At 46.6% G+C, this 27559-nt stretch overlaps 1 protein-coding gene and 1 pseudogene across 4 annotated transcripts in view; one reads left to right on the top strand and one right to left on the bottom strand.

Annotated features, from left to right (window-relative positions):
• The window catches only part of SP3 (Sp3 transcription factor), a 177312-nt gene that overhangs the window by 106118 nt on the left and 43635 nt on the right, over nucleotides 1-27559 (bottom strand). For all 4 annotated transcript variants that reach the window (XM_085645274.1, XM_085645272.1, XM_085645271.1 and 1 more), the window contains one exon: nucleotides 24338-25706. In XM_085645274.1, the coding sequence (XP_085501400.1) occupies nucleotides 24338-25706 (1369 nt within the window). The remainder of the gene's footprint in view (nucleotides 1-24337; nucleotides 25707-27559) is intronic.
• LOC146861179 (small ribosomal subunit protein uS10 pseudogene) lies at nucleotides 8358-8731 on the top strand (annotated as a pseudogene).

The following is a 27559-nucleotide window of genomic DNA, read 5'->3' as shown; positions in this document are numbered from 1 at the left end:
CCATTCAGCATGGCTTTTTAAGAAAGAACCCACCCCACTCCAAAAAAAACACGCCAAGCCATGCAGCCGGCATTGTCATTCTGTAGGAAAGCTCAAAGAGCATGTGCGCATCCACAAAATGGCGCACACACGTTTTTTGCCCTTGCAAGGTTATATTAGTATTTTTTTTTTTAATGCACAGGGGACTGGGGAAGCACCATGGATGGGGACGAAACAGGGGTTGGTGGGAGGAAGCAACAGAGCATAGGGAATGAACACGATAGGGGGAGTAAACAGACAAAAGAGTGCAACATGGAGGTGGTGGGAGAGCACAGGATTCCATGGATGGGAAGGGATAAGCACACAAGGGTGCGGGGATGCAAACTGGCAGTGCAAGCGCAACACTAGCCAGCACGTCGGGGGGGGGCGTATACAAAGGGGAGACAGCCAGAAAATGCATGCGCTCTCATGGAGTGCTTACACCAAAAGATGAAAGTAGTATCTGAAAACAGAGCAGTGGAAAGGCAAGTAATGGGACCATGCTCCAAGGGAGGGACATACCCATGAAGTGAAAGTGAAATCCATACACACTAAAGAATTAGAAGCAAGCAAAAAAAGAGAAAATTAACCCAACCAATGGCTTTAAGACTACTGTAAGCTAACAAAATGTGTCTAGCAACAGGGCATTTGGGGGCATATTCACAAAGAAACGGTGTATACGACTCATACCTGAGATTATTTAAATGACGTACTGCGTCACTGCTAAATTGCCAGCAGCGCCGCACATCATAAAAAAAACGCAGAACATAATTGATGCCCTTTGCAGCAGCGTCAGCTCTGTCTAATGCACATTTGAGTGTCGCATTTGATATCGGACTCCCCTCATTTACCAGGTCTTCCCCTTTTTTTTGTATTCATCTGGGAGATGTTGCATCAGGTCTTGCATCTCATCTCAGGTTGCCCTATTGTATAGGGAAAGCATGCCAACTGAATTAGCAATCTTCCAATGGTTTGCGTGCCCTGTTGCATCAATTTGTTTACTTTTTTTATCTGGAGGCAGCGCCTCTCCAGTTCGTTGTGCTGCAGCTCTCTTCCTCGCTGTGTTGACAACAAGCGAGTCCGCTGGGAGATGTCTACGTAAGTAAATAGGGACAGCTGGAGATGGCATGTATTTCGTCTCTTCTCTATGTGAGGAGTTAGGACCCTGGATTTGACTGGGTCCTCGAAGATCTCTTTGGATATGTCAAGGACAGATCTAATCATTGGCAGATAATGAATTGTGTACTCTGTGCGAACGTGTTTCCAGAAGAAGTCAGTTGACTCCTATGTAGTGTGCATGGGGAGCTTGAGGTACTCTACCGCTCTTTGGATGACACTGTGGCAATAGGATGTGTCATCTGGTGGCAACGCCTTAGTAGGTAATGGGGTCTCCATGCCTGGGTCATGCAGGACCACATCATAATCATCCCATGGGTCAGGGGTATGGTGGGTGTCCTGTGTTCCTTTGAAATCTGTGTCCTGTACCTTCCCCTCTTCCTCTTCTTGTGGAGAGGGCAAGTGTGTTTGTGGTGCCTCTAGGGGGCTGAAAGTTATTAGGCTTGTGGCCATGTGCTCTTGTGCCACCATGTATGATGGAGGCTGTGGGAAGGATTGTCCACAGCCTGTCTCTTGGCATTTTCTTTACATTTTCCTGGATAAATTGTTGCAGTCCTTCAAAGACCATGCTTTGTTCTTCACTTGGTCTTTGTGTACGAGTCTTGTTTCTTTGGAGTTGGTGGTGTGACCTCAAGCTTTGTGTGGCTTTGGAACCCCAGAGGTGAACTGCCTTCTGGCCAGTAGTGTCCATGTTGTTTTTCAGTCCTCGAAAACAAGGTCAGTTTCGATTCCAAGGCGCTCAAGCGTTTCTTCGGATCCGATGATTTTCTTGGGGTCGCAGCCTGCTAGGCATACTTTGGTGCCGATGGGTCTGCCAATGCCGACTTTTAATTCGGAGCCGATGGCTCAGTCTGTGCGGATTGTGCTGTGGTGCCAGAGACATCTCTGTGGTGTGGCCTTGTTGCCAGATTGGGATCGAGAACGTTCTCGTCCCTTCTCGGCTCCCAGGCATGCTCACTGTGTAGGCCTGAGCCTGAGGGCTGTGGTGACCGTGGGGTGGCGAGGGTAAGATCTTCTTCACACAGGGGCCAACAGTACTCGTAGTATGTGGCATTGCCATGATTCTCAGGCCAGATACAGAGATCATCCTTGGCAATGGGGACCCCTCGACCTGCACCAAAGCGTGTTCGTCCACAGAAGATGAGTCAGAAGTAACGTAGTGGGGGTGGGCGATGAGCACCCTACCTTCTACAGGAGAACTTGCCTTGCTTTCCACGTCATCACTGTCATGTGGGAACTCCACCTCGACTGCCAGTTCCATGGTGTGTGCCGGCATTGATCCATATGGTACTGAAGTGTCTTTTTGAACAATGCGCAAGTCGCACACTTGTCTTCGTGCTCTGAAGGTCGACACAAAATAAACACTGAGTGTGTCAGAGTGTGCGAATTTGGCCTCCGCACCAAGGTGAGGGCACTTCCGTCGTAAGAGGCCCTCCTTTGTCTTCATCACCCAGAGACGGTCATTCTCAACGGGCGTGTGTGCATTGGGTGCTGGGTAATTGGTCCCCGGCACCTAGAATCCGTGGGTGTCGTCTATTGGTGTTTTCTTGACCGTAGGCCACGTGGGTGTCAAATACGGCAGAGCTCCAACAGTCAATCTGAGCCAGATGGCGGAAAAAAACGATCTAACAAAGGAGCCGTCACACATGTACAATACCTCGAGGGGGAGGAGAAACGACATTACGCCGATCATAAACCTTTCTAGAGGAAATACAAATTGCAGAGTCCGGGCCCAACACTAGATTACAGGACTATGCATAGCATGTGTATCTGCACATGCTACGAATATAAATGGTATTTAACATCATCTCTAAATATTAAAATCAAGGCACTTACGATCTTGGGCCTTCACCAAAGCATCAGCTAAATTCATGAGCACTGAATATTTTGCCCTGTATGCTGGATCTTTTCTAGAGGAAAACTTGATTGTTTAGCGTTAAATACATTAGACTATTCATCTTATTTAAATAGACCGTTGTTAACATTTCCCGAATCCTTATTTAAAAGGTAAAAGAAAAACAAATGACCAACTAGGTAGCTACCTCGAAATAATAGACGCTTAACAAGCCATATAATTTTGAAAAGCAACTTGGGGTGATACTTTAATTGCTTTCTTCTTAAATATGACTATCTCCCTGGGAGAAAGTGTCTTTTTTAGGTCAGTACCTATACACCTGCATAGCAGTGCAAGCATTCAACCCAAAAAGGTGGTGAAAGGTGTTGGAAACCAGAGCATAAATAAGCAGTATATATATTGCCTGCAAAGGAAGTTACAAAATGACTAGATAACCAACTAAAAGATTTCTAACTGGGACCTGATAACTTCTCTTCTGTTTGGCAAGGTCTCAGTTTCTGTTTTTACTCTACCCATCTAATGATCTGCAGGTGATGTGAATAAGCGTTGTACCAAAAGTAGACCTGCTCGCCAGTAATCTGTGGCAAAGTAATCTGCTTGGCATTCAAACTCTTAAGGAGGGCAGATTTGTCCATCTACCAGTCGTGAATATTTGGATGAAGATCAACATCTGTTGCAAACAACTTCCTGTCCAAAAGGACAATAAAACTGCCATATACCTTCCAAAACTTATGTCTAGCCATAAGAATAAAAGAAATGGCACTAGAGTGATTTCACAGTGCGCAGTTGGGAGTCCAATTTAACGTATTTAAGTGTATGCCAGTAAAAGAGCATTTTTGCTAGAAAGAAAAATAAATATATGGGTTGCTGCTTCTGACCCTAACACTTAATAGTCAACAGGAAACATACAAACAAGTGCAAGTCAGGCAAGGGAAGTCATAGGTGCACAACTATCAAACATACAGAATTGTAAAATCTCTTGCAAGGGAGTAAATGGGACATATGTTCATCTGTGGACTAAACACATCAGTCAAGACTAAACCTAATCAAAAGCTAAAAGATTAAGTATAAACTCCTCAAAATGTAATTGTTTTATGTCCTCTCTGCCTTAAAAATCTGTAAGTGTAAAGGCAAAACTGGCATAGAAGTGGAACGGTTATATGTATTAAATCCGGATACGAACTGGACAACTATCACTGATTAAACTGACTTCCCAGGCAGTAGTTCACCCTAACCAGTAGCTAGCATCTATGGTAGTCCTGTGTGACAACCTGCCCAGAAAGGACAGTAGTCTCAAGTCTCTCGTAACCATTCAAAATATGCCTCAGCAATAATCAACCAGCCATATATGCATACATGCAAACACTCAAGATCAGAGTTTGTCAACTCAAACACTTAATATTAAGAACTCTCAAACTAAACCCAATAACTCTTATGATCCTGTTAGTTATACATCAGAAGGTCACAGGACGTACAGTGGGTCTAGAGGCGCAAGAGTCAATCGGTCTAGCACATTACAGTACTAGAGCAAGCCAGACAGCCAACCAAGACTACAAAACCAAAAATAACCTAGCTGTTTGGCAAACAGTGGGTGGATTGGGATGTGGAAGTAAGATTCCTTTAAGTCTAGTGCTGATAAAGTCACCTTGTTGAAGCAGTGGGATCATGTCCTTAAGAGTGACAATATGGAAGTATTCTGATATGATGTAATGAATTAGGGGCCGGAGATCCAAGATGGGCTGTAGTAATCAGTCTTTTTTGAGGATTAGAAAGTACAGGGAATGCACTCCAGAACCTTGACGTTGAAGAGGGACAGGCTCTATGGCTCCTTTGAGCAACATAGCCTCCACTTCTTGTTTGAGCAGGTTTTGATGTTCTATGGGGAGACATTGTTGTGGGCAGAAAATACGGAGCGACCCTACCTGGGGACCTGTGTTGGGGAGATCAGCTGCTGCTGGACAGACCACTGAGGCGGACGCTCTCCCTCCCGCTGCCGCTGCTGGTGGCGCTTGCAGCGCTCGACAAACGGAGTGCAGAACTACGCTTCCCAGGATTCCCGGCAGCGTTACCGCCCCCACCCACTACCACTTCCGCGCCTGGAGGCGCTAAATACGAACGGCTCCCTCCACGTCGCGGGACGCGCGCGGGCGGCGCCGGGCTAAGCCCGGGCAAAGGGCTGGCCGTCTGTGGCCGTCAGGGGCCAGAGGAGGCCGGGCTGGGCCAACTCTCTTTCGCCCATTCGTCGCATCCAATGCCTACAACTATGCAGGATCAGGACTAAGGTACTGTGTTATTACTTTTGGGGGCTTCAACAACTAACAGTTTATTGCAGCTCTTTCTGTTGCCATTTATATTTTGCCCAGAGTGTGGTCCACGATGGGCAAAAGGAAACTGTTGGACGCTAATGGGGGCGTTGTCAGTAATGAACCCCCCCTCCCCCACCCGAATAAAATATCATGGGTCCCCTGAAGAGAACATCATTGGGGCTTGCTGAGTACCAGGGAGAAGCCTAAGATGTTTTCAATAGACCAGCTCATTGATGAACGATCGCTGTGTTCTCCCCCCACAGAGAACTTGGCCTTCAGACGCATAGCGCAGGCGAGAGGAGCCTAGGCCAATAAAATAGTCTAGTAAACGATTCCCGGGTGGGGGGGGGTTGCCCAGGAAGGAGGCAAGCACCCACCACCACCCCTCCATGGAACATGCAGAACAGTTGCAGGTCACAGCTGAAATCCTGGAAGCCATCAAAGGATCCCGAATTGTGCTGGAATAAAAATGGATGTGATGGCCATGGACATTATTCACCTGCGCTTTGACCTTAGGAATGTAGTGGAGAGGGTCACAACAGTGAGAGAATTTTAAACAACAGTGATTGATCTGAAACATAGTGCAGCGCAAGTGGAAGATCTCAAGGAAGACGCAGAAGGCCGCTCTAGGCAGAATAATTGATGTTTTCTGTGCCTTGCCGGAGCGTGCAGATAACCCATCTAATGAACTATTCCTAGAGAAGTGGATTCCAGCTGCGATGTAAATAAGACTCTAAAACCTTCACAATAGAAAGGGCGCACAGAACCCTTGGACTAGAAGCACCCCGAGAGCAATTATAGCCTGGCTGTTCAACCACTGGGATAGACACATTATCCTCCAATATGCTAGGTTGCATCCCCCTCCCCCCGGTTTGAATTTAAGGCAATCCATATAGCCCCAGACTACACAAAGAAGCTTTTACCTGCTAACACAGCCTGATCTTTCCCGCACACCTATGTGTCCAACTTGCGGGCAGGTTGCACTTCTTTGAAACACCACAAGAGGCAGCAGACTGGATGCATTCACTGGGCTTGAGCAAAGGAGAACCATAGAAGGACAATGGCGTGGACAAAGACGCAGAAATAATTGACAATCAGATAGCCAAAACATAATGACTTCTCAGTGGCGGGGAGTTCTCCCGCCCCAAACCTCGTAATGGATCCTTGTGGCAGAAGAAGGAACACCGAGGATAGAGACTCTTCCACTGTACGCTCATAACTCTTTTACTGCCTTAAGCCAGCTGTCGTACTCTTCTGACCAGGAGATGCCGCGAGGTTGAGATCCTTCATGGGAGGTACTCAAGTTGGGTGACCCGTAACTAAAGGGAGGGCTGTTAACCTAGAAGGGTCTTGAACACTGAAATGCACCTTAAATGAGTAGGGACCACTACGGGTCCCATTGCGATTGATGTTAACTGTGGATCGGACACCCCGAATTGTTATGTTCTAAGAGGTGATAGTTAAACCGAGTAAGTGGACTCCGGGGCCCAGACCACTGTAAACCGCTGAGCGCCTAGTTGAGCTAGCAACAAACAGGGCTCAGGGGTCCTGGTTGGAATAACAAACTCCACATGAAACACTGGGTTAAGTTGTATTTAGATTGCACAAAGGGGTGTTGAGGAGGGATTTTCAACTTCTCTCTCGACCGCTGGGTAATCCAAGGAGGTTTAGGGGGCCACTGCCAGCGGGACACTTAATTTACAAAGTTCAAACGGATACAATGCCAGGGGAAGATAAAGTAATGTCCTATAAATTCATAACATGGAATGTGAGGGGCCTAAACAACCCAACAAGATGCAATCGCATTATCACCTATCTTAAACGCTATAGAGTAGCGATTGCCTTCTTACAGGAAACACATTTGTGGGGAGACTGTATGAAGTCCTTACAGCGAAGGTGGCGAGGTAAACTTTTTGCTACATCCTACTCAGGATGCTCAAGGGTAGTTTTAATTTGGATAGCACCAGGAACCCCATCCTAGACCCTTAAGGCAGTGAGAGATATAGAGGGCAGATACAGACTACTAGAAGGAACACTAGACGCACATCCTCTATCCCTCATTAATATTTACGCCCCGAATAAAGAGGACAGGGACATCGAGATTGTTATGGCTGGGGACTTCCAACTGTCCATTAAATGGAGAGATGGATAGGTTGCCTCCAAAGTGAGGAATTAAACCCCGGGTAACGGAGGCACTAAAACAAGTACAACAAAACCTTGGCCTGATTGATATACGGCGTCTTCGCCACTCGCATGAGCATACATATTCTTGTTCCACTCAGGCCACAGCCACTTATAGTAGTTTAGATTATTTCTTTATACAAATGGTGGCGGTACACCGGATAGGTGATGTACAATACCTGGCCCGATACATCTTTGTTCACTCCCCACTGCTGTTACCCTATTCCCTTGATAGGCAACATCCCAGGATTCCCTTGTGGCGACTGAACGTGAAAACCCTACTAGACCATATATACAAAAACACACTACATATATCCCCAACTCACTACTTTACAGAAAACTGGGGGACGACAGGTATCAGAGCTATAGAATGGGATGTGATGAAAGTCCATCGCACCCTTGAAACAGACTTGGCCAAACAAGAAACAAATCATAGAGGAAATTGAAAAGGATCTGCCTAAAGCCGTCCCCAACAAAGTAGCTTGGGTTCTTCACCAACAGAAACTAGTTTAGCTTTGGGACCAGCTAGAAACATTTGATAAGAAAAAAGGTAGACAACGTTGTAATGCAGAAGGAGACAAAGCAGCTAGAATGTTGACACGTTTGATTAGAGAAGAGTTGGCCCACAGCCAATCCTAGCGGTCAGGGTTCACGAAGGTCGAGTGGCAAGGACACAACCCAATTTCAATAGATTAGTCCAGGGGTTTGTTGAAGCATACCAGCACCGAGCGCTCCCACAGTCTATGTCTGAAGCCGTGATCACCTTGACACCAAAACAAGGAAAAGATCCTCCTGAACTTGCCTTTCGAATTCAGACAGCGAGGTCTGCTGATCTTCTTTCCTGGCTCACCACTGTTCGTTCGTTTCTTAATTTGAGGACGAATAAGTCAGTCAGGAAGCACATTAGCTATGGCATTTAAAGACGCTGGTACAGAACCTGTGGAACAGGAAGTAGCTATCCACCGTATCAGAATCACCCTGACTAGTCGCAATGTGAAGTCACTTGAAAAAGTGTGTGCTGATCTCATTAGAGGTGCGAAGGAGAAAAACCTGAAAGTGAATGGGCCAGTTCACATGCCTACCAAGACTCTCTGTATTACTACTCAAAAAACAACCTTGTGGTGAAGTTTCAAAGACTTGGGATTTTTTCCAGATGCATATTCACAAGCGCTTGATTGAACTCCACAGCCATTCTGAAATTGTGAAGCAAATTACATACATCAGTATAGAGCCTGGGGTGGAAGTTACCTCTTGAACCAGGTTTCTATCATCCCATATCAATGCTGAATGTTGATCTTAAGCTCCTCAGTCAGGTGTGTTTGGTACGCTTCCTCCCCCGCCTTCCACGACTGATCCATTTGGATCAGTCTGGATTTATTTCACATAGAAACACGCAACGTAATCTGCGACGACCGGTTCAAGTTATGACTGCTCCAGCTATTCAGGAGGGAAATTTTGCACTTGCTTTCCTAGATATTGAGCAAGTCTTTGACTCCCTTGACTGGGAGTATATTTGGATTGTATTACCCAAGGCAGCATTGGGAACCACATACATAAATTGGGTCAAATTGTTATATGACCGAGGGCGAGAATCGGTACTGGATGATAATTCTCAGTAGCAATAGTCTTGCAACTGGGAACAAGTCAGTGATGTATCCGGTCGCCTTTACTTTTTGCCATGGCGATTGAACCCCTGGCGTGTATACTTCGGCAGACCCTTCAGGGTTGGGGAATTCCTGTGGGCAATACAGAACATATAATTTCGTTGTATGCAGGCGATGCCTTGGTCTACCTCCGACAACCAGAAGATTCAGTTCCAATCCTTCTTGGGGTTATGCACGAATTTGGGGAGATCTTGGGAGTTTGGGTAAATGCTCAAAAATTTATATTATTCCCACTGGGCCTTCTAGCCAATCATCAGGTGGAAGAGCTGCCAGATCTTGGTCTCCGATGGGAGACAGTCAGCGTTAAATATTTTGGTATTTATATTGCCAGTCATGAAAAGCAATTCTTCGATCTCAATTTGGGGAGGGTTATTGCCGGGTTAAAATAGTCTATACAATTTTGAAACTCCCTCCAACTATCTCGAATGGCGAAAATAGCACTCCTCAAAATGGTGGTACTCCCACCCTGTCTATACGTAATGCAGGACACCTTCTTAAAGCTCCCACCAACAGTATTTGATGAGCTTGACAAATTGACTATGTCACGTCTTTGGCAGGGTAGGAGATGTAGAGTGAGTCTAGTTACCTTGATGCGAGAGTGGGAAAAAGACAGCATGGAAGTTCGAGACTTTAAATTGTATTACTATGCAGCAACAATTACACTATGTGGTTCATTGACTGGACGGCGAGCCAAACTGGGAATGAAACCTGCTGGAAGGAACTTATCCTGGGCACCAACTGGGGGAGCTCCTAATGAAGGGGACTAGGACTACCCCAATGGGATACGCCACATGGGGAGAATATGGGAGACAGTGGTCAGGTACATACTTGGAAGAGCCCAACATGCCCCAGACATGGATATTTTGTTGCTGGTACTCTTCACACAAATCATAGAACTATGGCTTTAGATAAATTGCAAGAGGGGGACTGCTTAATGTGGTCTGAATTATACCCAGAGGATTGATATATTTCCATGCAAGAGGCCCTAGAATCATTTAACCTCGATACAGGCCAATTTCTACAATACAGAAAGATAGTGGCAACGGCGAGACAAATTTGGCCAACCTTCCCGGAAGCACCAGAGTGCATACACACACAGATTACAGTGTTAGAGATGGCTTGGGGTTGTAAATTCATAACTTATTTTTATCAGGCATTACAATCTGATAAACAGTTGCAACCCCTCCCAACAGAAGATGACCGGCAACGCCATGTTGATCATCCAATCTCTAAACGAAACTGGCTCAAAATACATACAGGGTTAAAAGAGTGTCGGTGAGTGCCCACTATAAATTGATCCAATATAATTACATATACATGACCTTTTTATCCCCCTACGTCTACATTACATATCCCCCACTAAAGATCCAAAGTGCCTACTGATCCGGTCGGATCCCACTCTCCGCGGGTGGGATTGGCCAGGTATGATCCCTGACAAAATTGTCCTATACGCGGACGACGTCCTTCTCTATCTTTCTGATCCGGCGATCTCGGGGCCCCGGGTCCGCCGGATTCTCCGCCGGTTTGGCCATGCGTCGGATCTTCATCTGAACCCTAAGAAATCCGTGCTGGTCCCGCTGCACCCGTCGAGGGAGTGTTTCGACTGGCAATCTGACATTCCCCTCCGGAGGCTCTCATTTAAATACCTGGGGATCTGGGTCACCCTCCTTCCGGAACTCTGTTGGGCCCTCAACGTGGCCCCTGTGGTCAACAAGACCAGATCAGATATGATTAGATGGCAGTCGCTCCCGTTGGGGAGGGTCGCCCTCTATAAGATGATGATCCTCCCTATACATGTTACAAAATACTCCGTGCCCCTTCCCACGCCCGTGGTTCCGGGAACTGGATAAGATGGCGACTAAATTTCTTTGGGGCGGCCGCAGGCCCCGGTTGGCCTTAGATCGCTACCGGGTCCCCTCGTACGACGGAGGCCTGAGCATGACTAATCTTTATCTGTATTATTTGGCCACCCAGCTGCTGGTGATTCATGACTGGTTCTCGACCGGGTGGGATGATCCAGCCTATAGACTCGAGGTGCAACTTACCGGGTTCTCCTCTATCCAGAACATGCTCTATGGGGCGACGGTTTCCCAGTCGCTCCCAGATGTTGTGCGGGCCCCCTTTCTTGCGTGGCGCGCCGCCTTGCGGCATACCCGCTGGTCGGGAACGAAAACATCGCTCACACTACTTTGGCACGGGACTTGGCTGCGGGAGGTGGCGGGACTCGAAGGATTTCGACAGTGGGATCTTCTAGGGATCTCCAGCTTGGGTGATGTATGGCGGGGGAGCCACATGTGTTCCTTCCAGGAGCTTCAGACCCGCTTCTCTTTACAGTCTTCGCAATTTTATAAGTATCTTCAGCTGTGTCATGCGGTCCAGGCCAATGTCCCTCTGGACTCCAGATTGCCTGCCCATAGCCCGCCCGAGGCTCAGGTGATGTTGGGGTGTCTGGGGAAGGGGGGAATATCCCGCATCTATAAATCCCTGATCAACAATACCCCGGTAGATTGGAGCGGACTAAAACAGCGATGGGAGACCTGGGTGGGTCCCCTGGATGATGCTGACTGGAGGGACGCCCTTATGGCACCCCGATCGCTTACCACTTCCGCTAGGCTGCGGCTCATCCAACTTTACTACCTCCACGCCGCTTACCTGACTCCGGACCGCTTATATCGTGCAGACCTCCGCCTGGACGCCTCATGTGCTCGTTGTGGGGTAGATCCGGCAGACTTCTTCCACATGGTATTGTCTTGTTCCTGCCTGGAGAGTTATTGGACCACGATTGAAACTAAGTTAACTGAAGTCCTGGGATGGGAGGTCCCCCATGACCCTAGAATGGCTCTGCTGGGCATAACGGATGGGCTAGACGGGTCCCGTAATGACAAGTACTTTCTAACTACTGCCCTAATGGTGGCCAAAAGGGATATCGTGGCCGCATGGAAACAGCCGGACCCGCCCAGGGGTGCTGCCTGGAAAAGAGGTGTGGACTGGTGTGCCGCTCAGGAGCAGTCGTTGTACGCTGCCCGGGGCTGCCCCAATAAATTCCGTAAAGTATGGGGGGAAATGGCTTGGGGGCCTGTTTTAAGGGGTGGGGAATGCAGGGGGCGGGGGGGCTGGGGAGGAGGGGTGGGTCTTGCAATTGCTGGTCAATGCTTCCATGATTGGTTTTATTGATGCCAAGTTCAACGAACTGTTGTATGTCATCCTTGATTTTGCTTTCTCTAAAGAAATAAAAATTTGCTTATCAAAAAAAAAAAGATCCAAAGTGCCCGGGATGTCATTTGGAATCAGCCGATTTATTTGTATTTTACCTGGCACTGCCCTGTAGTACATCATTTTCGGGCAGACATTTTGGATCAGCTGCGAGAAACCACAGGTTGGAAGATACCACAGATGGTGAGGATGTGTCTGCTGTGTCTTCTCCCAGAGAACCTCAAGAAAAAGCTTAGTAGACAATACGCTATTTTAGGCCTCCTCTTCGCAAGAAGGAGAAATGCAATTCATTGGATAGGTCTCTGTGAGCTGGCAAGGGACGGCTGGGAGAAGGATCTCATAGAATATTAAAGTGTGCAGCTCCTTAAGAAACCCTCTACCAACACAACACAGTGTTGATGGTCTTCTTATATTCTTGATTGATTTAGATAATTACAGAGTGAGATTTTAAATATTATACACCAGTCATGCTTTCATAAGTACCCACCCACACTATACCAAATGAATCTTTGTGTGATGATTTTCATTTCCATTCTTCTTGACTTGTACTCAGATTTTTGGAGTTGATACACTTGTATAGTTTTTAATACAAAGGGTCTGATTTAGATCTTGGCGGATGGGTTACTCCGTTTAAACAGTGAGGAATATCCTGTCTTCCGAAATCTAAACCCTATAGGATATAATGGGATTTATATTTCGGCAGACAGAATATCTGTCACCGTTGTGACAGAGTAACCCATCTGCCAAGATCTATTGGAGGCCCCAAACTTCTCCACTTTATGCATTTGATTGCATGTTGGGTACATTTATAAGGTTTTAACTATTTGTTAGTTTATATTGCAAAAAGTTTTATACATATTACGTTGTCTCAGATGTACCTTTAGACCCTCTGTTTGCACATAATAAGGTGCTTAAAACAACTGGTGTCTGCATTAAGATAAAATCCAACTGCCTGAATGAGCTAATGTTTTCCCTGCAAGTTTTCCTTTTGCGTTCTGCACCTAAAGATAAGAGTTTGAAGCATGTGTGGCTGTAGATGCACATGCTTTGCATATTTTCGCCATTTAGTGTTGGGCCCAGTTGTGTGCAAGTTGTTTTTCTTTGAAGAAGTCTTTCGAGTCACGAGACAAAAGGGCTTTTGGTGATAATGCGCATGGGCTTCGATTCCATTGTTAGATTGTTCTCTTTTCGTTGTTGGGTTCAGACAGGTTTTCTAACGATCTGGTTCGAGACCTTTTCGGGCTTCCTTCAGTTCGCGGTTCATTTTTTTACACTTGTCTGTATTCTTTCAAACTCATGTGCATCATCATGTACCGGAAAATGGAAAAACCTTTGCCCGTCGATTTGATATTTTCCACTCACAGCCTCGCCCATTCAGGCCTACTCTTCATCTCATCAGGTTTGAAAAAGAATGAGCTGCTCATGGACCGGCCTCCATTTCGCTTCTGTCCCAGCTGCCACGTGAAGGACCCAAGAACCGACTTCCAATAGGTTTGCAACTTATGTCTTTCTTCAGATAAGCAGGAAGAGGGCTATGAGGCCGGTCGATGTTTTCGATCGAAAAAGACTTTGCGGGGCCGTCGGTCGCACCACAGAGATGCAGCACAAGGACATAGAAGAAACACCCGACCTCTTCGGGCAACAAGATGTTGAAGAGGAAAAGCTGCAAGAAGCTCAGTGGCTGAGGAAGAGGCCTTTTCAATCCAAGACTCCGGATTTCCTTGATCAGTCCACAGATCCAGGATCTTCCTTTGGTCAGCATACAGTGAGTACCCTTGCCCCTATTCAACAGGTCACAAGACACTCTGTTCCGACCATATATACAGCTCCTGGGCCACCACTGCCAACAGGGCCACACACCGACCATTTGCTGCGGACGCCCGCCCTTGAGCTCGGCACCGAAAGCTAAGCTGAAACCACTCCCTTCTGCTAAGAACCGACCAGCCTTGGCACCAAGCTGAACATCTGCCTCCTCGGCTCCGAGCACCCAGACCTCGCCAACTTCAGCTCCAAGCATCTCGGCATCAGAATCACTTTCAGCACCGAAAACATCCACATCAGCACTGAAGTTGCCTACGGAACCAATCCTCCAAACCATGCAGGAGCAGCTCGTCCCGAGGCAGGAAAAAACAGGCATATACAGCCTTTGACTGGCTATTTTTAAGCTAAGGCTGTCCACGTGGTGCACCGACCATCTAAGCACCAGCTCTCTTTTGTAAGAGTCCATCCCAGTGCCTGCTAAGAAGAACATACCAACTAGTCCTCTGCATCCTCCTCTTGCTGCTTCTCCATCACCTCAGCCACCTCCTCCACCCCCTTCTCCACCTTCACCAGGGGACTTTATGCCACAGGGGTCTCCACAGTCTTCCATTGGGGGGAGGGATGATTCTTATCCCCAGCCCACTGATGCTTGGGATAGTTATGATATTGATCCCCCGGGTGACACTGACCCAGATCTCAACAGTCCAAGCTGTCACACTCTGATGATGCTTCATCTTTTCATCTTCTCAAGACCTCATTGCTAGGGCGGCAGCATATCACCAGGTCCCCACACACTAATGAGGACGGTTTTCATTTCTTTTTTAAACCCTGTCCAGCACACAGGATTTGCCAATACCCTCCTATGCTCATGGTCATGCTGTGCCTTTCTGAGATTTTTAAGGACACACTGCGGACGACAAAAAAACAAAGCAGCACCCTCCGAGCCTATCTACATCAAGGGTGAGCTTTCCTCAAATTCCCTAATTGGGTCTTATGCCCGTAAAAGGGCCAACTCACAGACCTCAGCGGGCGCTTCTTTTGACAGGTAGTCCAAGCTTTTATTGTTTAAATCTTTATTTTCAGTTTAGTAAAATTAGGAAGACATTCCAAACACAGGTCATTCAGGATCATATTTTGGAGAGTCAGTACCTCAAGTACAAACGATCCGTGACCTGCAGGTGTACCCCCCCTCGGTTCATCAAGGTCCGTATGACCAAACAATATAGTGAACACTTCAACTCCCTAAAGTTTACCAGCCCGAGCTTCCATGATAGGTAACCTTCAAGAGTCCTACATAACGGATCATGTCCCTCATAGTCCTCATATTCATTATAGCTCCCATGGGTCCGTACACAACCGACTGCTAGAGAAGTTCTCCTATGCTATCCTGGTTCTCGTGTATTTATCCCAGATCCCTCAGTCAAGGCTCCCCTCTGGGAATGTATATAGGTAATCAGGCACCAAGTAATCTCTGCCTAAGCTGTTAAGGTTTCTTCTGCCGTAGGGTCTTTTTGTGTCCGCCTCACTTTAATAATAGGGGGATAATTAGCCACACACAATCTTGTTACAAATGTGTTGCATTAAAGCCTACTTATTATCCCAAACCAATTGTTAAATAGTATATTATTGGGATATTTCTGAAATCTAGAGGAAGTCGCTGTTGAATTTAAAGCCATGCTTATTTAAGAACTTTAACAACACTTCGCACTAATGCGAAGTAGCATACTGAACGCAAGTGTTTTTTTTTTGTATCTGGGAAGTTGAGTTCCTCCGATGGTTTTATATGTGTATGTCCTGCACAGTTTATAAAACAGAAACTCACGATGAATATTGCATTGTGCAACAGGTATGTGTATACAAAACAATCCAATAGTCGAGGACTATTTATTGCACTGCATATACAAAGGACAGAGGACAGAGTTTGCGTGTTTGATGTGCACCTCGGCGCAAAGTGTAGAATATACAGATCTCCTGATAGGAGTCACTTGCAGATCGACTTCAGGGCATGGGTACTCGCAAACATTTTCTCAAGGGCCATAAAGGTTAGTCTGTAATGTGACGAGGGCTGCATCGATGCCAGCAGGGTTGCAATTTGGGGGTGGGGGGGGGGGGGGGAGCAGTAAGGTGGGTATAGGGGAAGCACAGCATATACATCTAGTGACTGAATTGAACAATGTGAAACCAGAAAGCCTGAGATTAATCTCAGCTTTCCCACTTTACCAACTGAATGAAATCCACTTTTTGAATTTGAATGAGACGTTATATTTTTACACTTTTGCTGCAAGATAACTTTAGGGACACCTTCATTTTCAAAGCTGAGTGGAGCAGGACAACCTTGTTCTTTTTAAACTTCAATTAACCTTTAAATAAAGGCTTGCATGTATATTTCATGTCTTTTTAATGTTAGTGCTGGGTTCAGTGAACAGCAGCCCACTGCTGCGATTGATCAGTGGGCTGCATGTCAAGGTCAGGAGGGCAGCATGCCACCCCCAGGCCGTTAGAGTATCGCTGCTCTAGGGGTTCTGCACAAACAAACATTTGATAGATGAAGGTGCAAGCTTGGAGATTTTGTCCCACCGCAGAATTTTAGTAAAATTGATTCATGTAGAAGAGCTAAAGAAAAAGGGCCTAGTGGGTCAAATCTGGACATTTATTTAGGAGCAGACAATCACAGGAGCAGCTTAAAAAAAACAATTCTATTGCAGGACCGGAGGCGAGGATTATGATGTTCTTTCTTTTATTTTTCTGCACAGCAATTTCAACTTTCATCAAAAAAACAAACTACAAGTCCCATCGTAACTATAGTCAATCGTGTAACTCCAGCCATCCAATCAGCAGTGACCATCATCCTCTAGGGTGCGCCGTTGCTCACGTCCTTCCTCTTTCTTTCCTGCTCGGCCACAAGATAAGTCTATTTTACCCTCGCTCCAGCATGCGGTTAATTTTCTTTCAAAGTGGCGTGTTTTCTCCATGTATACGTGCGTTCATTTGTTTAACATTCGTCTTAGACTTAAATTGTGTGAGTTTTACAACGTTTCTCTCCACAGGGCGGGCCGCAGGAGCCTTGACGCTCCACACACGACCCTGATGGTAGTGAGGTGTCGTGCTGCGCAGATAAGGGGGTGCAACCGCGTCTCGCTGATCCCGGGCACGCTAGACACAGCAGGATCAGAGAGCACCGATCGTTCGCCGGTCGTGCACGCCCCACACAAGCTCTGGAAGTCCTTACGCCTGCTTCGTGCAGGTCCGTACAATAAATACCAGAATCTCCTTGTAAACGCCCGCATAGCGGGTCGGTATTGAAAGTGAGTGTGTGTTTGCCTGAAGTGCGCGTTTGCGGCGCACACAGCGCTAGTAAGTGCTTTCAGGAGACTAGGGGCAGGCCCAGAAGCTGATACCCAGTGACTGAAGGGTGAGTCGCCCCGGCGGGTTTCAACCCAGCCCACACTCTGTGGCCCACATTCAGTGCCTGGCACGCCCAAATTGGCATCCCCTTACAGGTAGTTGTTCTATTAGCACCTAGAGCGTTGAGGTTGATTTTTCTTCCTGTTTGGTTTGTGGCAAGGTAGTCTGTTCCACTTAACCACGATGGAGGACAACACTGAGGAAGAAACTGTCCAAGTCATCCCATTAGATGATGAGTTTTGTGACGCCGTGGATGTCTCCATCCATCAGGCGGTTAATGAGGCCATGGGGTCTTTTGAGCAGCGCATCAAGCAGTACGCATTTGCGATACAGTCGCAGCGCCCACAAAAAAAGGAAAAACACGACAAATGTCGATTTGGGTGCCTTTGATCGCCTCAAAAGGGCGTTTTTGGCTAAGTCAGAAAGAGACCCCCATCCCATCCCACCAGCACCACCAGCTTTTCCCCCCGTGAAAGATGATGATGACGAGGACTCTTTAGAGGAGTCAGCCGACGAGGCAGGCCCTTCCAGGTCTTGGCGCCAAGCGAAGCATTCGACCACAGACGCACCGGAGGGTGACGATCAGTCTGACATGTTAGTCCCACAGGACCTGGTCCACCCCCGTTCATCGGAATGGCCCCCTCCGCTAAGGTTTCTGCGTTCGTGGCGGGGCGCCTAAGAAAACCTCTTGAGAAGGAGGTGCGTGCTTGCCTCAAGGCAGAGTGTCCACGCCCTGCCCTTCTTGGCAAAGTGGCCTTGACCCGAGAAATGGCCACGTTTCTTCAGAAATATATCGGGGATCCCAAGAAAGGGATAGACCGCTCCTGCCAGGATGAGCTGCTGGACATTGCAGGACCCCTCACCAAGGTTTTAGAACTAGCAGAGAAGGTGAAATCTTCTGGGGCTCCCCTTTCGGCGGAGACGATCTCGAACTGGGAACAGCGGGCCATAGTGTTCCCAGGCAACGCTAATTGCGCCCTCTCTACTGAGAGGAGATGCTCCTTCTTGATAAATGTGGATCCGAAGTTGGGTGACCTCTCCACTTCGGTGGCGGGACCAGTGGCTCAGGGAAGCCTCTTCGGAGAGCCGTTCGTGAAGGAGCTGACAAAGTTTGCCACAACATATACCTCGCTTGATAAAGCGCAATCTTCAATAAAGCGGGTTTTCCACCCTAAGGTTTTCATTGGGGCCGGCCGTGGCAGGGGGCGCTCGACCTGCCGCTCATTCAACCAAGGCTCCCAGCGAGGCAATGACCGAAGACAACAAGACACGGGCTGACAAGAATTCTTTCAGTCCCGTCGGGGTTCCAGAAGCCGTGGTGGACGAGGCGCAGGCAGAGGCCACAACGTCCCTAACCCAGGTGAGACCTTCTCCTCCTCTATCCCCCCTCGAGGTGGGTGGCAGGCTGGCGGCTTTCGTAGACAACTGGCGGCTTATTACCTGAGACGCATGGGTGTTACACGGTCCAAGGCTTTCATATAGAATTCTACGGGTCTCCCAAACAAGAGGTTCGCCCACGTCCGCTGGTTTTTGCAGCCGATCAGGTTTCCCTCATCGATCGCGAGGTGTCCGAATTGCTGCAAAAAGGAGCGGTAGTCCCAACAGCACTTCATCCCACGGGATTCTGGAGCAATATTTTTGTGGTCGACAAGACAGATGGAGAGCAGCGCCCAGTAATCAACCTGAAGGAATTCAACCAATGGTTGGTTTATCGGCATTTCAAGATGGAGGGCATCCATCTACTTCAGGATCTTCTTCAACCAGACGATTGGATGTTCCGTCTGGACCTAAAAGACGCTTACTTAGTAGTACCCATCTTCCCCCCTCACCGCCGGTTCCTTCAGTTCATCTGGCAAGACAGTGTTCGAATTCACCTCGCTCCCCTTCGGCCTGTCATCGGACCCATGGTGCTTCACCAAGGTTCTCAAACCAGAGGTGGAGGGTTTACGCCTCATCATTTACTTGGGTCAATGTCCAGTCAAACTCGTACAGAACTTGAGAGAGACGATAGATCTTCTACAGCGCCTGGGGTTTGTTACAAACTCCAAGAAATCAATCCTGATCCCTTCCAAACAGATGACCTTTCTCGGATTTGTAGTGGACTCGGTTTCACGTACCTTGAGCCTTCCGGCTCCCAGGATAACAAAGATCCGCAGGGAACTGCATCGTATGTTGGCATGTCGGTCCACCTCACTTCGCCAGATCGCGCATCTCGTAGGCCTCTTGAGTGCCTCGATCCAGGCGATTTTCCCGGGCCCGCTCCATTACAGGGCATTACAACGCCTGAAAGCCTCGCACCTTCGCAAAGACCTCCAGTACTCTAATCAGGTTCCCCTGATCGAGGAAGTGCGCGTTAAGAAGACCTGGTGGCTCAACCACATGGAGGCATGGAATGGCAGGGCCATTTTCGATTGCGGGCCGGATTTAGTGATAGAATCCGACGCCAGCAAGTCAGGCTGGGGGGCCTGCTGCGGGGACTCCTTTACAGGAGGAAAAAGTTCAGCAGACAAGAGTTTTCTACACTAACTGCCTGGAATTGATGGCGGGCTCCTTCGCTATCCAGTGTTCGACGAAGGACAAAGTAACCTGCAGTGTGCTTCTGAAGATGGACAATGTATCGGCCGTCCGATACATCAATCACCTAGGGGGCACGAAGTCCAAAACATTGGAAGACCTGGCCAAAGATTTTTGGACCTTTTGCCAGGCACACAACGTCTCAGTGACAGCAGAGTACCTACCAGGGAAATCCAAAGTGATAGCGGATTGGTGCTCCCACAGTTGGTCCGACACGAGTCTCTGGCAGTTGCTTCCCCCAGTATTCCAGCGCCTCAACAGATTATGAGGTCCCTTCTCAGTGTACCTCTTTGCATCCAGGTTGGACCATCAACTCCCGAGCTTCTTCAGTTGGAAGCCGGACCCGCTCGCGACAGCGACGAATGCGTTCCTCCAGGACTGGCCCAAGGAGTCGGGGGATGCCTCCCCCTGTTCGCTATGATCATGCGACTAACCACGCAAATCAGGAGGCAACATGCAAAGCTGGTTTTGATCACTCCTTATAGGAAGTCTCAAGTGTGGTTTCCAGTTCTTCTGGAACTTTCTTGGGATTCTCCAAACCTTCTACCCCACGATCCTCTTCTCCTGAAGAACCCTTAGGGCGAGCCACACCAGTTAATCCAGCAAGGTCGAATGCCCTTGGTAGCATGGCGGATTTCAGGCATCGTTGGAGAATCTCTGGCCTAACGACAGCAGCTCAGTCTTTGTTGGGAGCAGCCTGGGCTGATGGCACCAACAAGCGGTATAAGTCAGTTTGGGCCAGATGGGTTCGTTGGTGTGTTCGGGGCGGTCACGATCCCATGGGGTGCAAAGTGGTGAATATCATGAACTTCTTAGCCTCTCTGGCGACACAAGGTCTGCCTTATCGCACCGTCAATTCTTATAGATCAGCGAATTCTGCTGGTCACCTTCCAATCGACGGAACACCAGCTGGAGAACGCCCTCTCATATGAAAGCTGATGCGGGGAATTAGTCTCTCTCTTCCTCCAGAACCCAGATATTCCACCTTATGGGATGTAAACAAATTTTACACTTGTTTCAATCGTGGCAGGCTAACAGGTACCTCTCTCGCAAGGAGCTTTCCGCCAAGTTGGCTATGCTTCTCTACTTGGTGTCCTGTCGGCGGCTATCAGAGGTCAGGGCCCTGGACATTAAAGGTCGCAGCTTTACCCCGGATGGGGTTACATTTCACCTCACGCGAAGGACTAAATTCGACTCTAGAGTCATCTCATATCCGGCGTTTGACAAAGCCCCAAAGCTGTGTGTCGTTCGTTGCCTTAAGGAGTACAAGAACATGACTGAGGAAAATCGGCCTCCAGGTGAGCGCCAGCTCTTAATTTCCTTGAGGAAGCCCTTCAAGGCGGTTTCACCACCAACAATATCTCATTGGATCAGATGGGTGATGCAAGAAGCGGGCATTAATGTCTCGCAGTTTGGAGCACACTCAGTAAGAGGAGCTATGGCATTTAAAGCCTCTACATTGGGCGCCAGACTGGAAGACATTCTCAATGCAGCAGATTGGTCTTCGGACTCTATGTTTAAAAGATTCTACTTTAAACCAGTCGTGAATAAGGAGTCATTGGTGGTGGAGAAGCTTTGAATGAGCATAATCCTCGTCTCCGGTCCTACCATAGAATGAAAAATTTCCTAGTAACCATGACGGAAAGTTTCAATTCTATTAAGGACTCGGAGGCGAGGATTATTCCCACCCTAGGCTCAAAGAGACCTGTTCCCCCCCCTCATGGAGTTATCGGATAGGTTGGTTTACAATCTTTCCATCTGAGATCCTCGTATGGGATAAGTATTCTTCTTCCATATATCATCTTCGATTGCATTCACCTCAGTTTTGTAATTTGAGGTTGTGTTCTTCGATGTTCCGGTGAATGGTTTCATGGGTTCTCGTTTAACTTCCTCTAGGTCCCGAGGGTTCCAAAACAGACTAAGATTCTTTGGAGTCCAATAGATCGCAGTCAAAGAGGAAGGACCTGAGCAACGGCGCACCCTAGAGGATGATGGTCACTGCTGATTGGATGGCTGGAGTTACACTATGTACTACAGTTACAATGGGACTTGTAGTTTTTTTTGATGAAAATTGAAATTGCTGTGCAGGAAAATAAAAGAACAGAATAATCCTCGCCTCTGCTTCCTTAATAGAATTGAAACTTTCCGTCATGGTTACTAGGAGGGCAGAACAAATATCATCATGCTGGACTCTTATTGCGCATTTCTGGGTTTTTCCACAGGAAAGGTTTCCAAAAAGAGCTGGCAACTCCAGTTGAGGCAACAGCTCGAGCTCAGATCATAAGTGAAAATACAAAAATACCAACTGTCCTGAGTTATGGCCCTTAATACATATTGTGTAAACCAAAGAACCCTGAAATGTCTTTCCTTTTATTTTTTTAAATGTATCCTTATTTTATTTATTTCTGTAAAAAAGGTTATGAGGCAATGTGTTTGAAGTAATGAGTGACCTTTATACTTAGCCTCTTCATGAGCATAACCAAATGTTCAATCCATTAGGAATTTGGGGACACAACTCGATATGCAGTGATGACATTAAAGTGAACCTAAACATAATTCATATTAGTCTACGCAGCCACATGAAAAGGGGCTTACTGTACAGCCTAATCTATTCAGTTCTAAAGCCCAGATTCAATGAAGGCAGAACATCAGATAATGTGCACCTTTCAAGGCTCTGAAAATGTCAACCTGGGTAGACAGGATTAGATGATTGCTTGCTTTTCCCCTCAGATGGTATTAGGTTAAAGGACAGATGGCATCTCCTACTAGTTAGCACAAGGATACACTCCACCTTTCTAAGAAATGTTTGGCTCTTAGTTCACAGTCCACTATACGTGGCTTTGTGGAGTGTAAATCTCTCATTTGAGAGGTTATCAGTGTCTGAGCCACACATTTATAAAACAAGACCATGGGTTCCAACCATGAAGATGAGCATCGGGTTATTTTCAGTCTTCTGGAACTTCCTTTCCCCTATGAAAGTCTTCATCATTCAGTTACGTGAAGTAGCAAACACTTTGCAAAATTTAGAAGCAGAGGGATGGGGTTTACAAGGGACAGGGTATCCAGTTCTAGCACATTTTGTCAGTTACTGTGTTTGGTAAATGCTCTTCTACTTAGTAGAAGAGTGCCGAAATGGGGGAGGTAATCACACTGTGTTGCCAATGTCACAGCTAACTTGAATACTTAGCCTTATCTTGTATCCATTTTACCCTTGCATGAGACAGTAAATTACTTATAGAAATTAGCTGGTAGAAGAACTTTCAAACCCTTTTTTTAAATACAAAACACAAATGGAGCAGAAATCTCTAAAAAAAATAAAATAAAGATCACGGTGAAAAAGGTAAATGTTTTCAATGGTTGGAAACAAAAATCCAATTTCAGGCCCTTGCAGCATTATCATTTACAAACAATCTAGACATGCTAGAGCAGATACCATATGCTCTGTAATTTTAGGCCAGGCAAAAGACAGTCTGGATTGACTTGATGGTTCTAACCTGCAGTCAAGTTGTTTTTAATTATTTTTACAAAATAAACACTTTCATTTGCTTATTGTCAATATTGTTTCCTCTGAGCTTCCGGATCTACGGAAAGTCATCTCATTAAATGGCTATCTCACCAAAGAATTTCACAAAAGAAAAAAATATCATTTGTTGTGTGCAGCTAGGCCAAGGCTGTACTTGTAATTGGACAACAATTACCACCATTTTCACAATGCTGTACAACGTGTGCCATTTGTTTTCCAGATAATGCGATACTATTAACAAAATGCATTGACTAGTAAGTATTCTTCCGCAAAGGGCTGATACTCAAGGGAATATTTCTCTCTTTGACTGATTTCAGCCAATTACATTTGTCATTTAATGGACTGGGTAAAGCCTTTAGTTATCAGTCTCAGGACAATTAGTTTCTAAGTTAGATGCCAGAAAAGTGAAATGGAGCATTTGCCCAAGGGCATCATTTCACACAAGCTTGGAAAGCAACATAAATATTTTGTTCCACAAAACTGCAGATGTTATTATCCAAAACTTTCCTACACGGTGCCTGTAAGAGTAAAGAGCACACCATACAACAGGCTATATGGTTTGTGGTAATAGCAAACCAAAGTACCAGATTGAGAAAAATCAAAGACCTGAATTACTTGCAGCATTTATCTTCATAAAGATGGCACGGGTACAAAATTCTGTAAAGATATGCAAAAACAGTAAACAATGAACAGTCTAGAAATAAAAAAAATAAACAGATACCTGATGGACTATCACCACTTTCTCCATGCTGCAAATGCATTCCACCAGAATCTATTGAGTTTACAGTAACAGTCTGAAGATTTGGCATTTGCCCAACAGAGGCTGATGCTGAAATGCCTCCAGCTCCAACTTGACCAAGAGTAAGCGTCTGCACAGGTGTTAGAGTAATTTGCTGCTGCGATGGATTCTGTATCTGCAAGTTTTGCAAATTTTGGACTCCTTGCACTTGAAATGTTTGCCATGCTATTTGTCCAGATGGTGTCACAGTTTGAGCCTGAATTAAAAACGTTCCAGGGTTCAACTGCAATTGAAGATTTTGCAAAGCCTGCTGAGATATGCCTTGGACACCGTGGATTGTCTGTTGTGCAATGCTTTGCACAAGCTGGGCTTGACTGTTATGCTGCTGAGTCTCTTGAAGTTGTATGATAGGCTGTGCTGTGGAGACCTGGATATTGTGTGCCTCATCAGAGATAGAAGATTGCATGTAATTTCCCTGAAGTTCAGAAGTGTGCACCTGCTCACTAGGACTGGAGGTCAAACTATTTGAGCTTTGCTGCAACATGCCTGTGTGGTCCATGCCTCCAGGCAGCTGGGAAGGTGAAGACGTTGGCACAAACAAATCTGTATCCATGTTGGATTCATTTGCTTCTGGAGAGGCTTGTTCACCAGTCCTTTCAGAAGTATCTGAACTATCCATAGCCTGCCCTGCATTTATCATGTGTCCATCTGCATCAATGCCAGCAGTCATGGCTTGAGATCCTCCTGGTAGGCCCAAAGAGTCAAGATCAACACTATTGATAGGTACAAAAGTGATGTTGCCTGGTCCAAGCCCAAGTGGTACATTTGTAACTACTTGTGCTTGTCCAGGAAAGCTTGACCCACCACTACCACTAATAGTAACTCCTTGAATCTGGACAGATCCACCTGAATGCTGGACCTGGCCGGATGGAGATAACAAATTTGAGTTTGAAGCCAAAAGATTACCAGATGTAGATCCAGAGGCAATGAGTGTTTGATTGGTGCCAGGAATGAGCTGGATTTGACCAGATTCTTGATTGATGCTGCCACTTTCTGATGTAGTAAAACCAAGCTGCACTTGCTGACCATCTGCTGTTTGAAGCTGAGGAATTACTTGATACTGTACATTGGATAATGTACCATTAGATGAATCTGATCCTTGTGCAACTGAAAATAAATGCTGGTTTTGAAGACTCTGAAGAGGAAGGACATATTGCCCAGTTGATGTCACTGTAGTACCACATGGAAGCTGTACTAAATTGCCAGCTTCATCCTTAATAGTAGTACCAGTGGAAAAGACTTCCCATCGATTTGGAGTTTCTGCCAAATTTAGGGAATCCAAATCTTCAGTCTAGAAGGCAAAAAAAGAAAACAGGAGTATGAATTTCAAATTGCACCAAGCATGTGCATCATAATCAAACTGAAGACACTATGCTACAAAAAGAACACTGAAACTCTGGATTTTAGCATAAGACATTTTAACATTGAGAATAATTGAATATTTACAGAAATAACCTGTAAATAACATACAGAAACAATTCTAACAGCTTGAAATACAACAGGCATTACTGGACATTTATTGTTAAATCATTAGATTCGAAGTGCACAGTGATGAAAAATGGGGTCGGATAAAACTTTGCGTAATAGTTCATTTCACATTGCAATCCATTCTCTTTGCACCAAATACAGCACATTTTCTATATCACATAGTATGTTCCCCTAGTTGCCACGGTTTTTGCTAAATGCAAACTTCTACATTTTTCTGGACTCACAAGATGTCTAAATTCCAAGTAAGACTGATACTTGACTCTGTACCAAGCAGTCTGATCCATGCTGAAGCTTTAGAATCGTTTGACAACTTTATTTTACCTTGGATATGTTCATGGTATTTCTAACAGACAAGGTAATATCTCCCAACTGTCCATGGTTTCAAAGGTTCAGCATTTGCCTTCCTAAACAGTGGCCAATAGGTTGAAATGTAGAGTACTATACACCTTTAAAATGTCTTCACATGTCTTACATGGGCCCACACCACGGTTGCCCAGAGGAGTGACGATATCAGTGGCAGAGGATGATTTTAAATATCTCGGTATTAACATTACGCCTAATCCTGTACAATTCATTGAACGCAACCTGCTTCCGCCCCTGAAGAGACTACGGAGTGATGTCAAGCATTGGCACTCCCTCCCACTGACGCTACTGGGGAGAGCAGCCTTGTTCAAAATTATGGCTCTCTCTCGGTTTTTATATGCACTGCAAAACACGCCCATGTCGGTCCCAGACTCTTACTTCCAGTCAATTGAGACAGAGGTGAGCTTACTTCTGTGGGAGGGTAAGCCGCACCGCATAGCTCTCTGTAAGCTTGTGCGGAGTTGGTATGATGGTGGAATCGCCCTGACCAACATACGTCTATACTATTGGGCCTCCCAGCTCACTATAATTAATCAGTGGCTACACGGACCGCAAGACGACCCGGCTTTGCGGATGGACAGGCATATGCTGGGGTCGAAGGGAGTCCTCAGCGCCTTGTACGATAAATCCTTGCGGGGTGGGACCTCATTGGCATCTCCAGGGTCAGAGACCTCTGGAAGCGGGGTGGGGTGATCCCGTTCGAGCAGTTGCAGACGGAGTATCAGATGGAACGGACGGAGCAGTTCAGATTTCTGCAAATACAGCACGCACTTAGGAAGGCTGTACCTAAGGGGACCGTCCTACTCGAATCCTCCCCGCTTGAGGATCGATTGCTCACGGACCACCTAGCCAAAAAAGCTATATCGCTGACAAATCGCAAACTGGTAAACCACCAGAAAGATCCCACAGGGATTCTTAAAAGAAAGTGGGAGGCTGAGGTGGGGGAAATGGACGAAAAAAAAATGGCAGGAGGCACTAGCGTCCCCGCGGGAGGTGGCGACCCCATCAAAAATAAAACTGGTGCAACTTAAAATACTTCACCGGATATACAACACTAGATCCACACTTCACAAAATAGGGAGGGCGGATACTCCACTCTGCTTGCGGGGGTGTGGCCTCCAGGGCTCGTCCTACCATACCATATGGGACTGGCCTGGCATCACTGTATATTGGAGGGAGGGCATGGCAACGATCTCCCGGGTTACCGACCACGATGTCCCCCCTGAGCCACGGATGTGTTTGCTGAATGTGTGAGACATTACAGATCTTAACCACGCCGAACAAACCTGGGTA

Source organism: Triturus cristatus, chromosome 3_1, assembly GCF_964204655.1.
Source record: "Triturus cristatus chromosome 3_1, aTriCri1.1, whole genome shotgun sequence".
Classification (NCBI taxonomy): Eukaryota; Metazoa; Chordata; class Amphibia; order Caudata; family Salamandridae; genus Triturus; species Triturus cristatus.
This window is presented reverse-complemented; position numbering and strand designations above follow the sequence as displayed.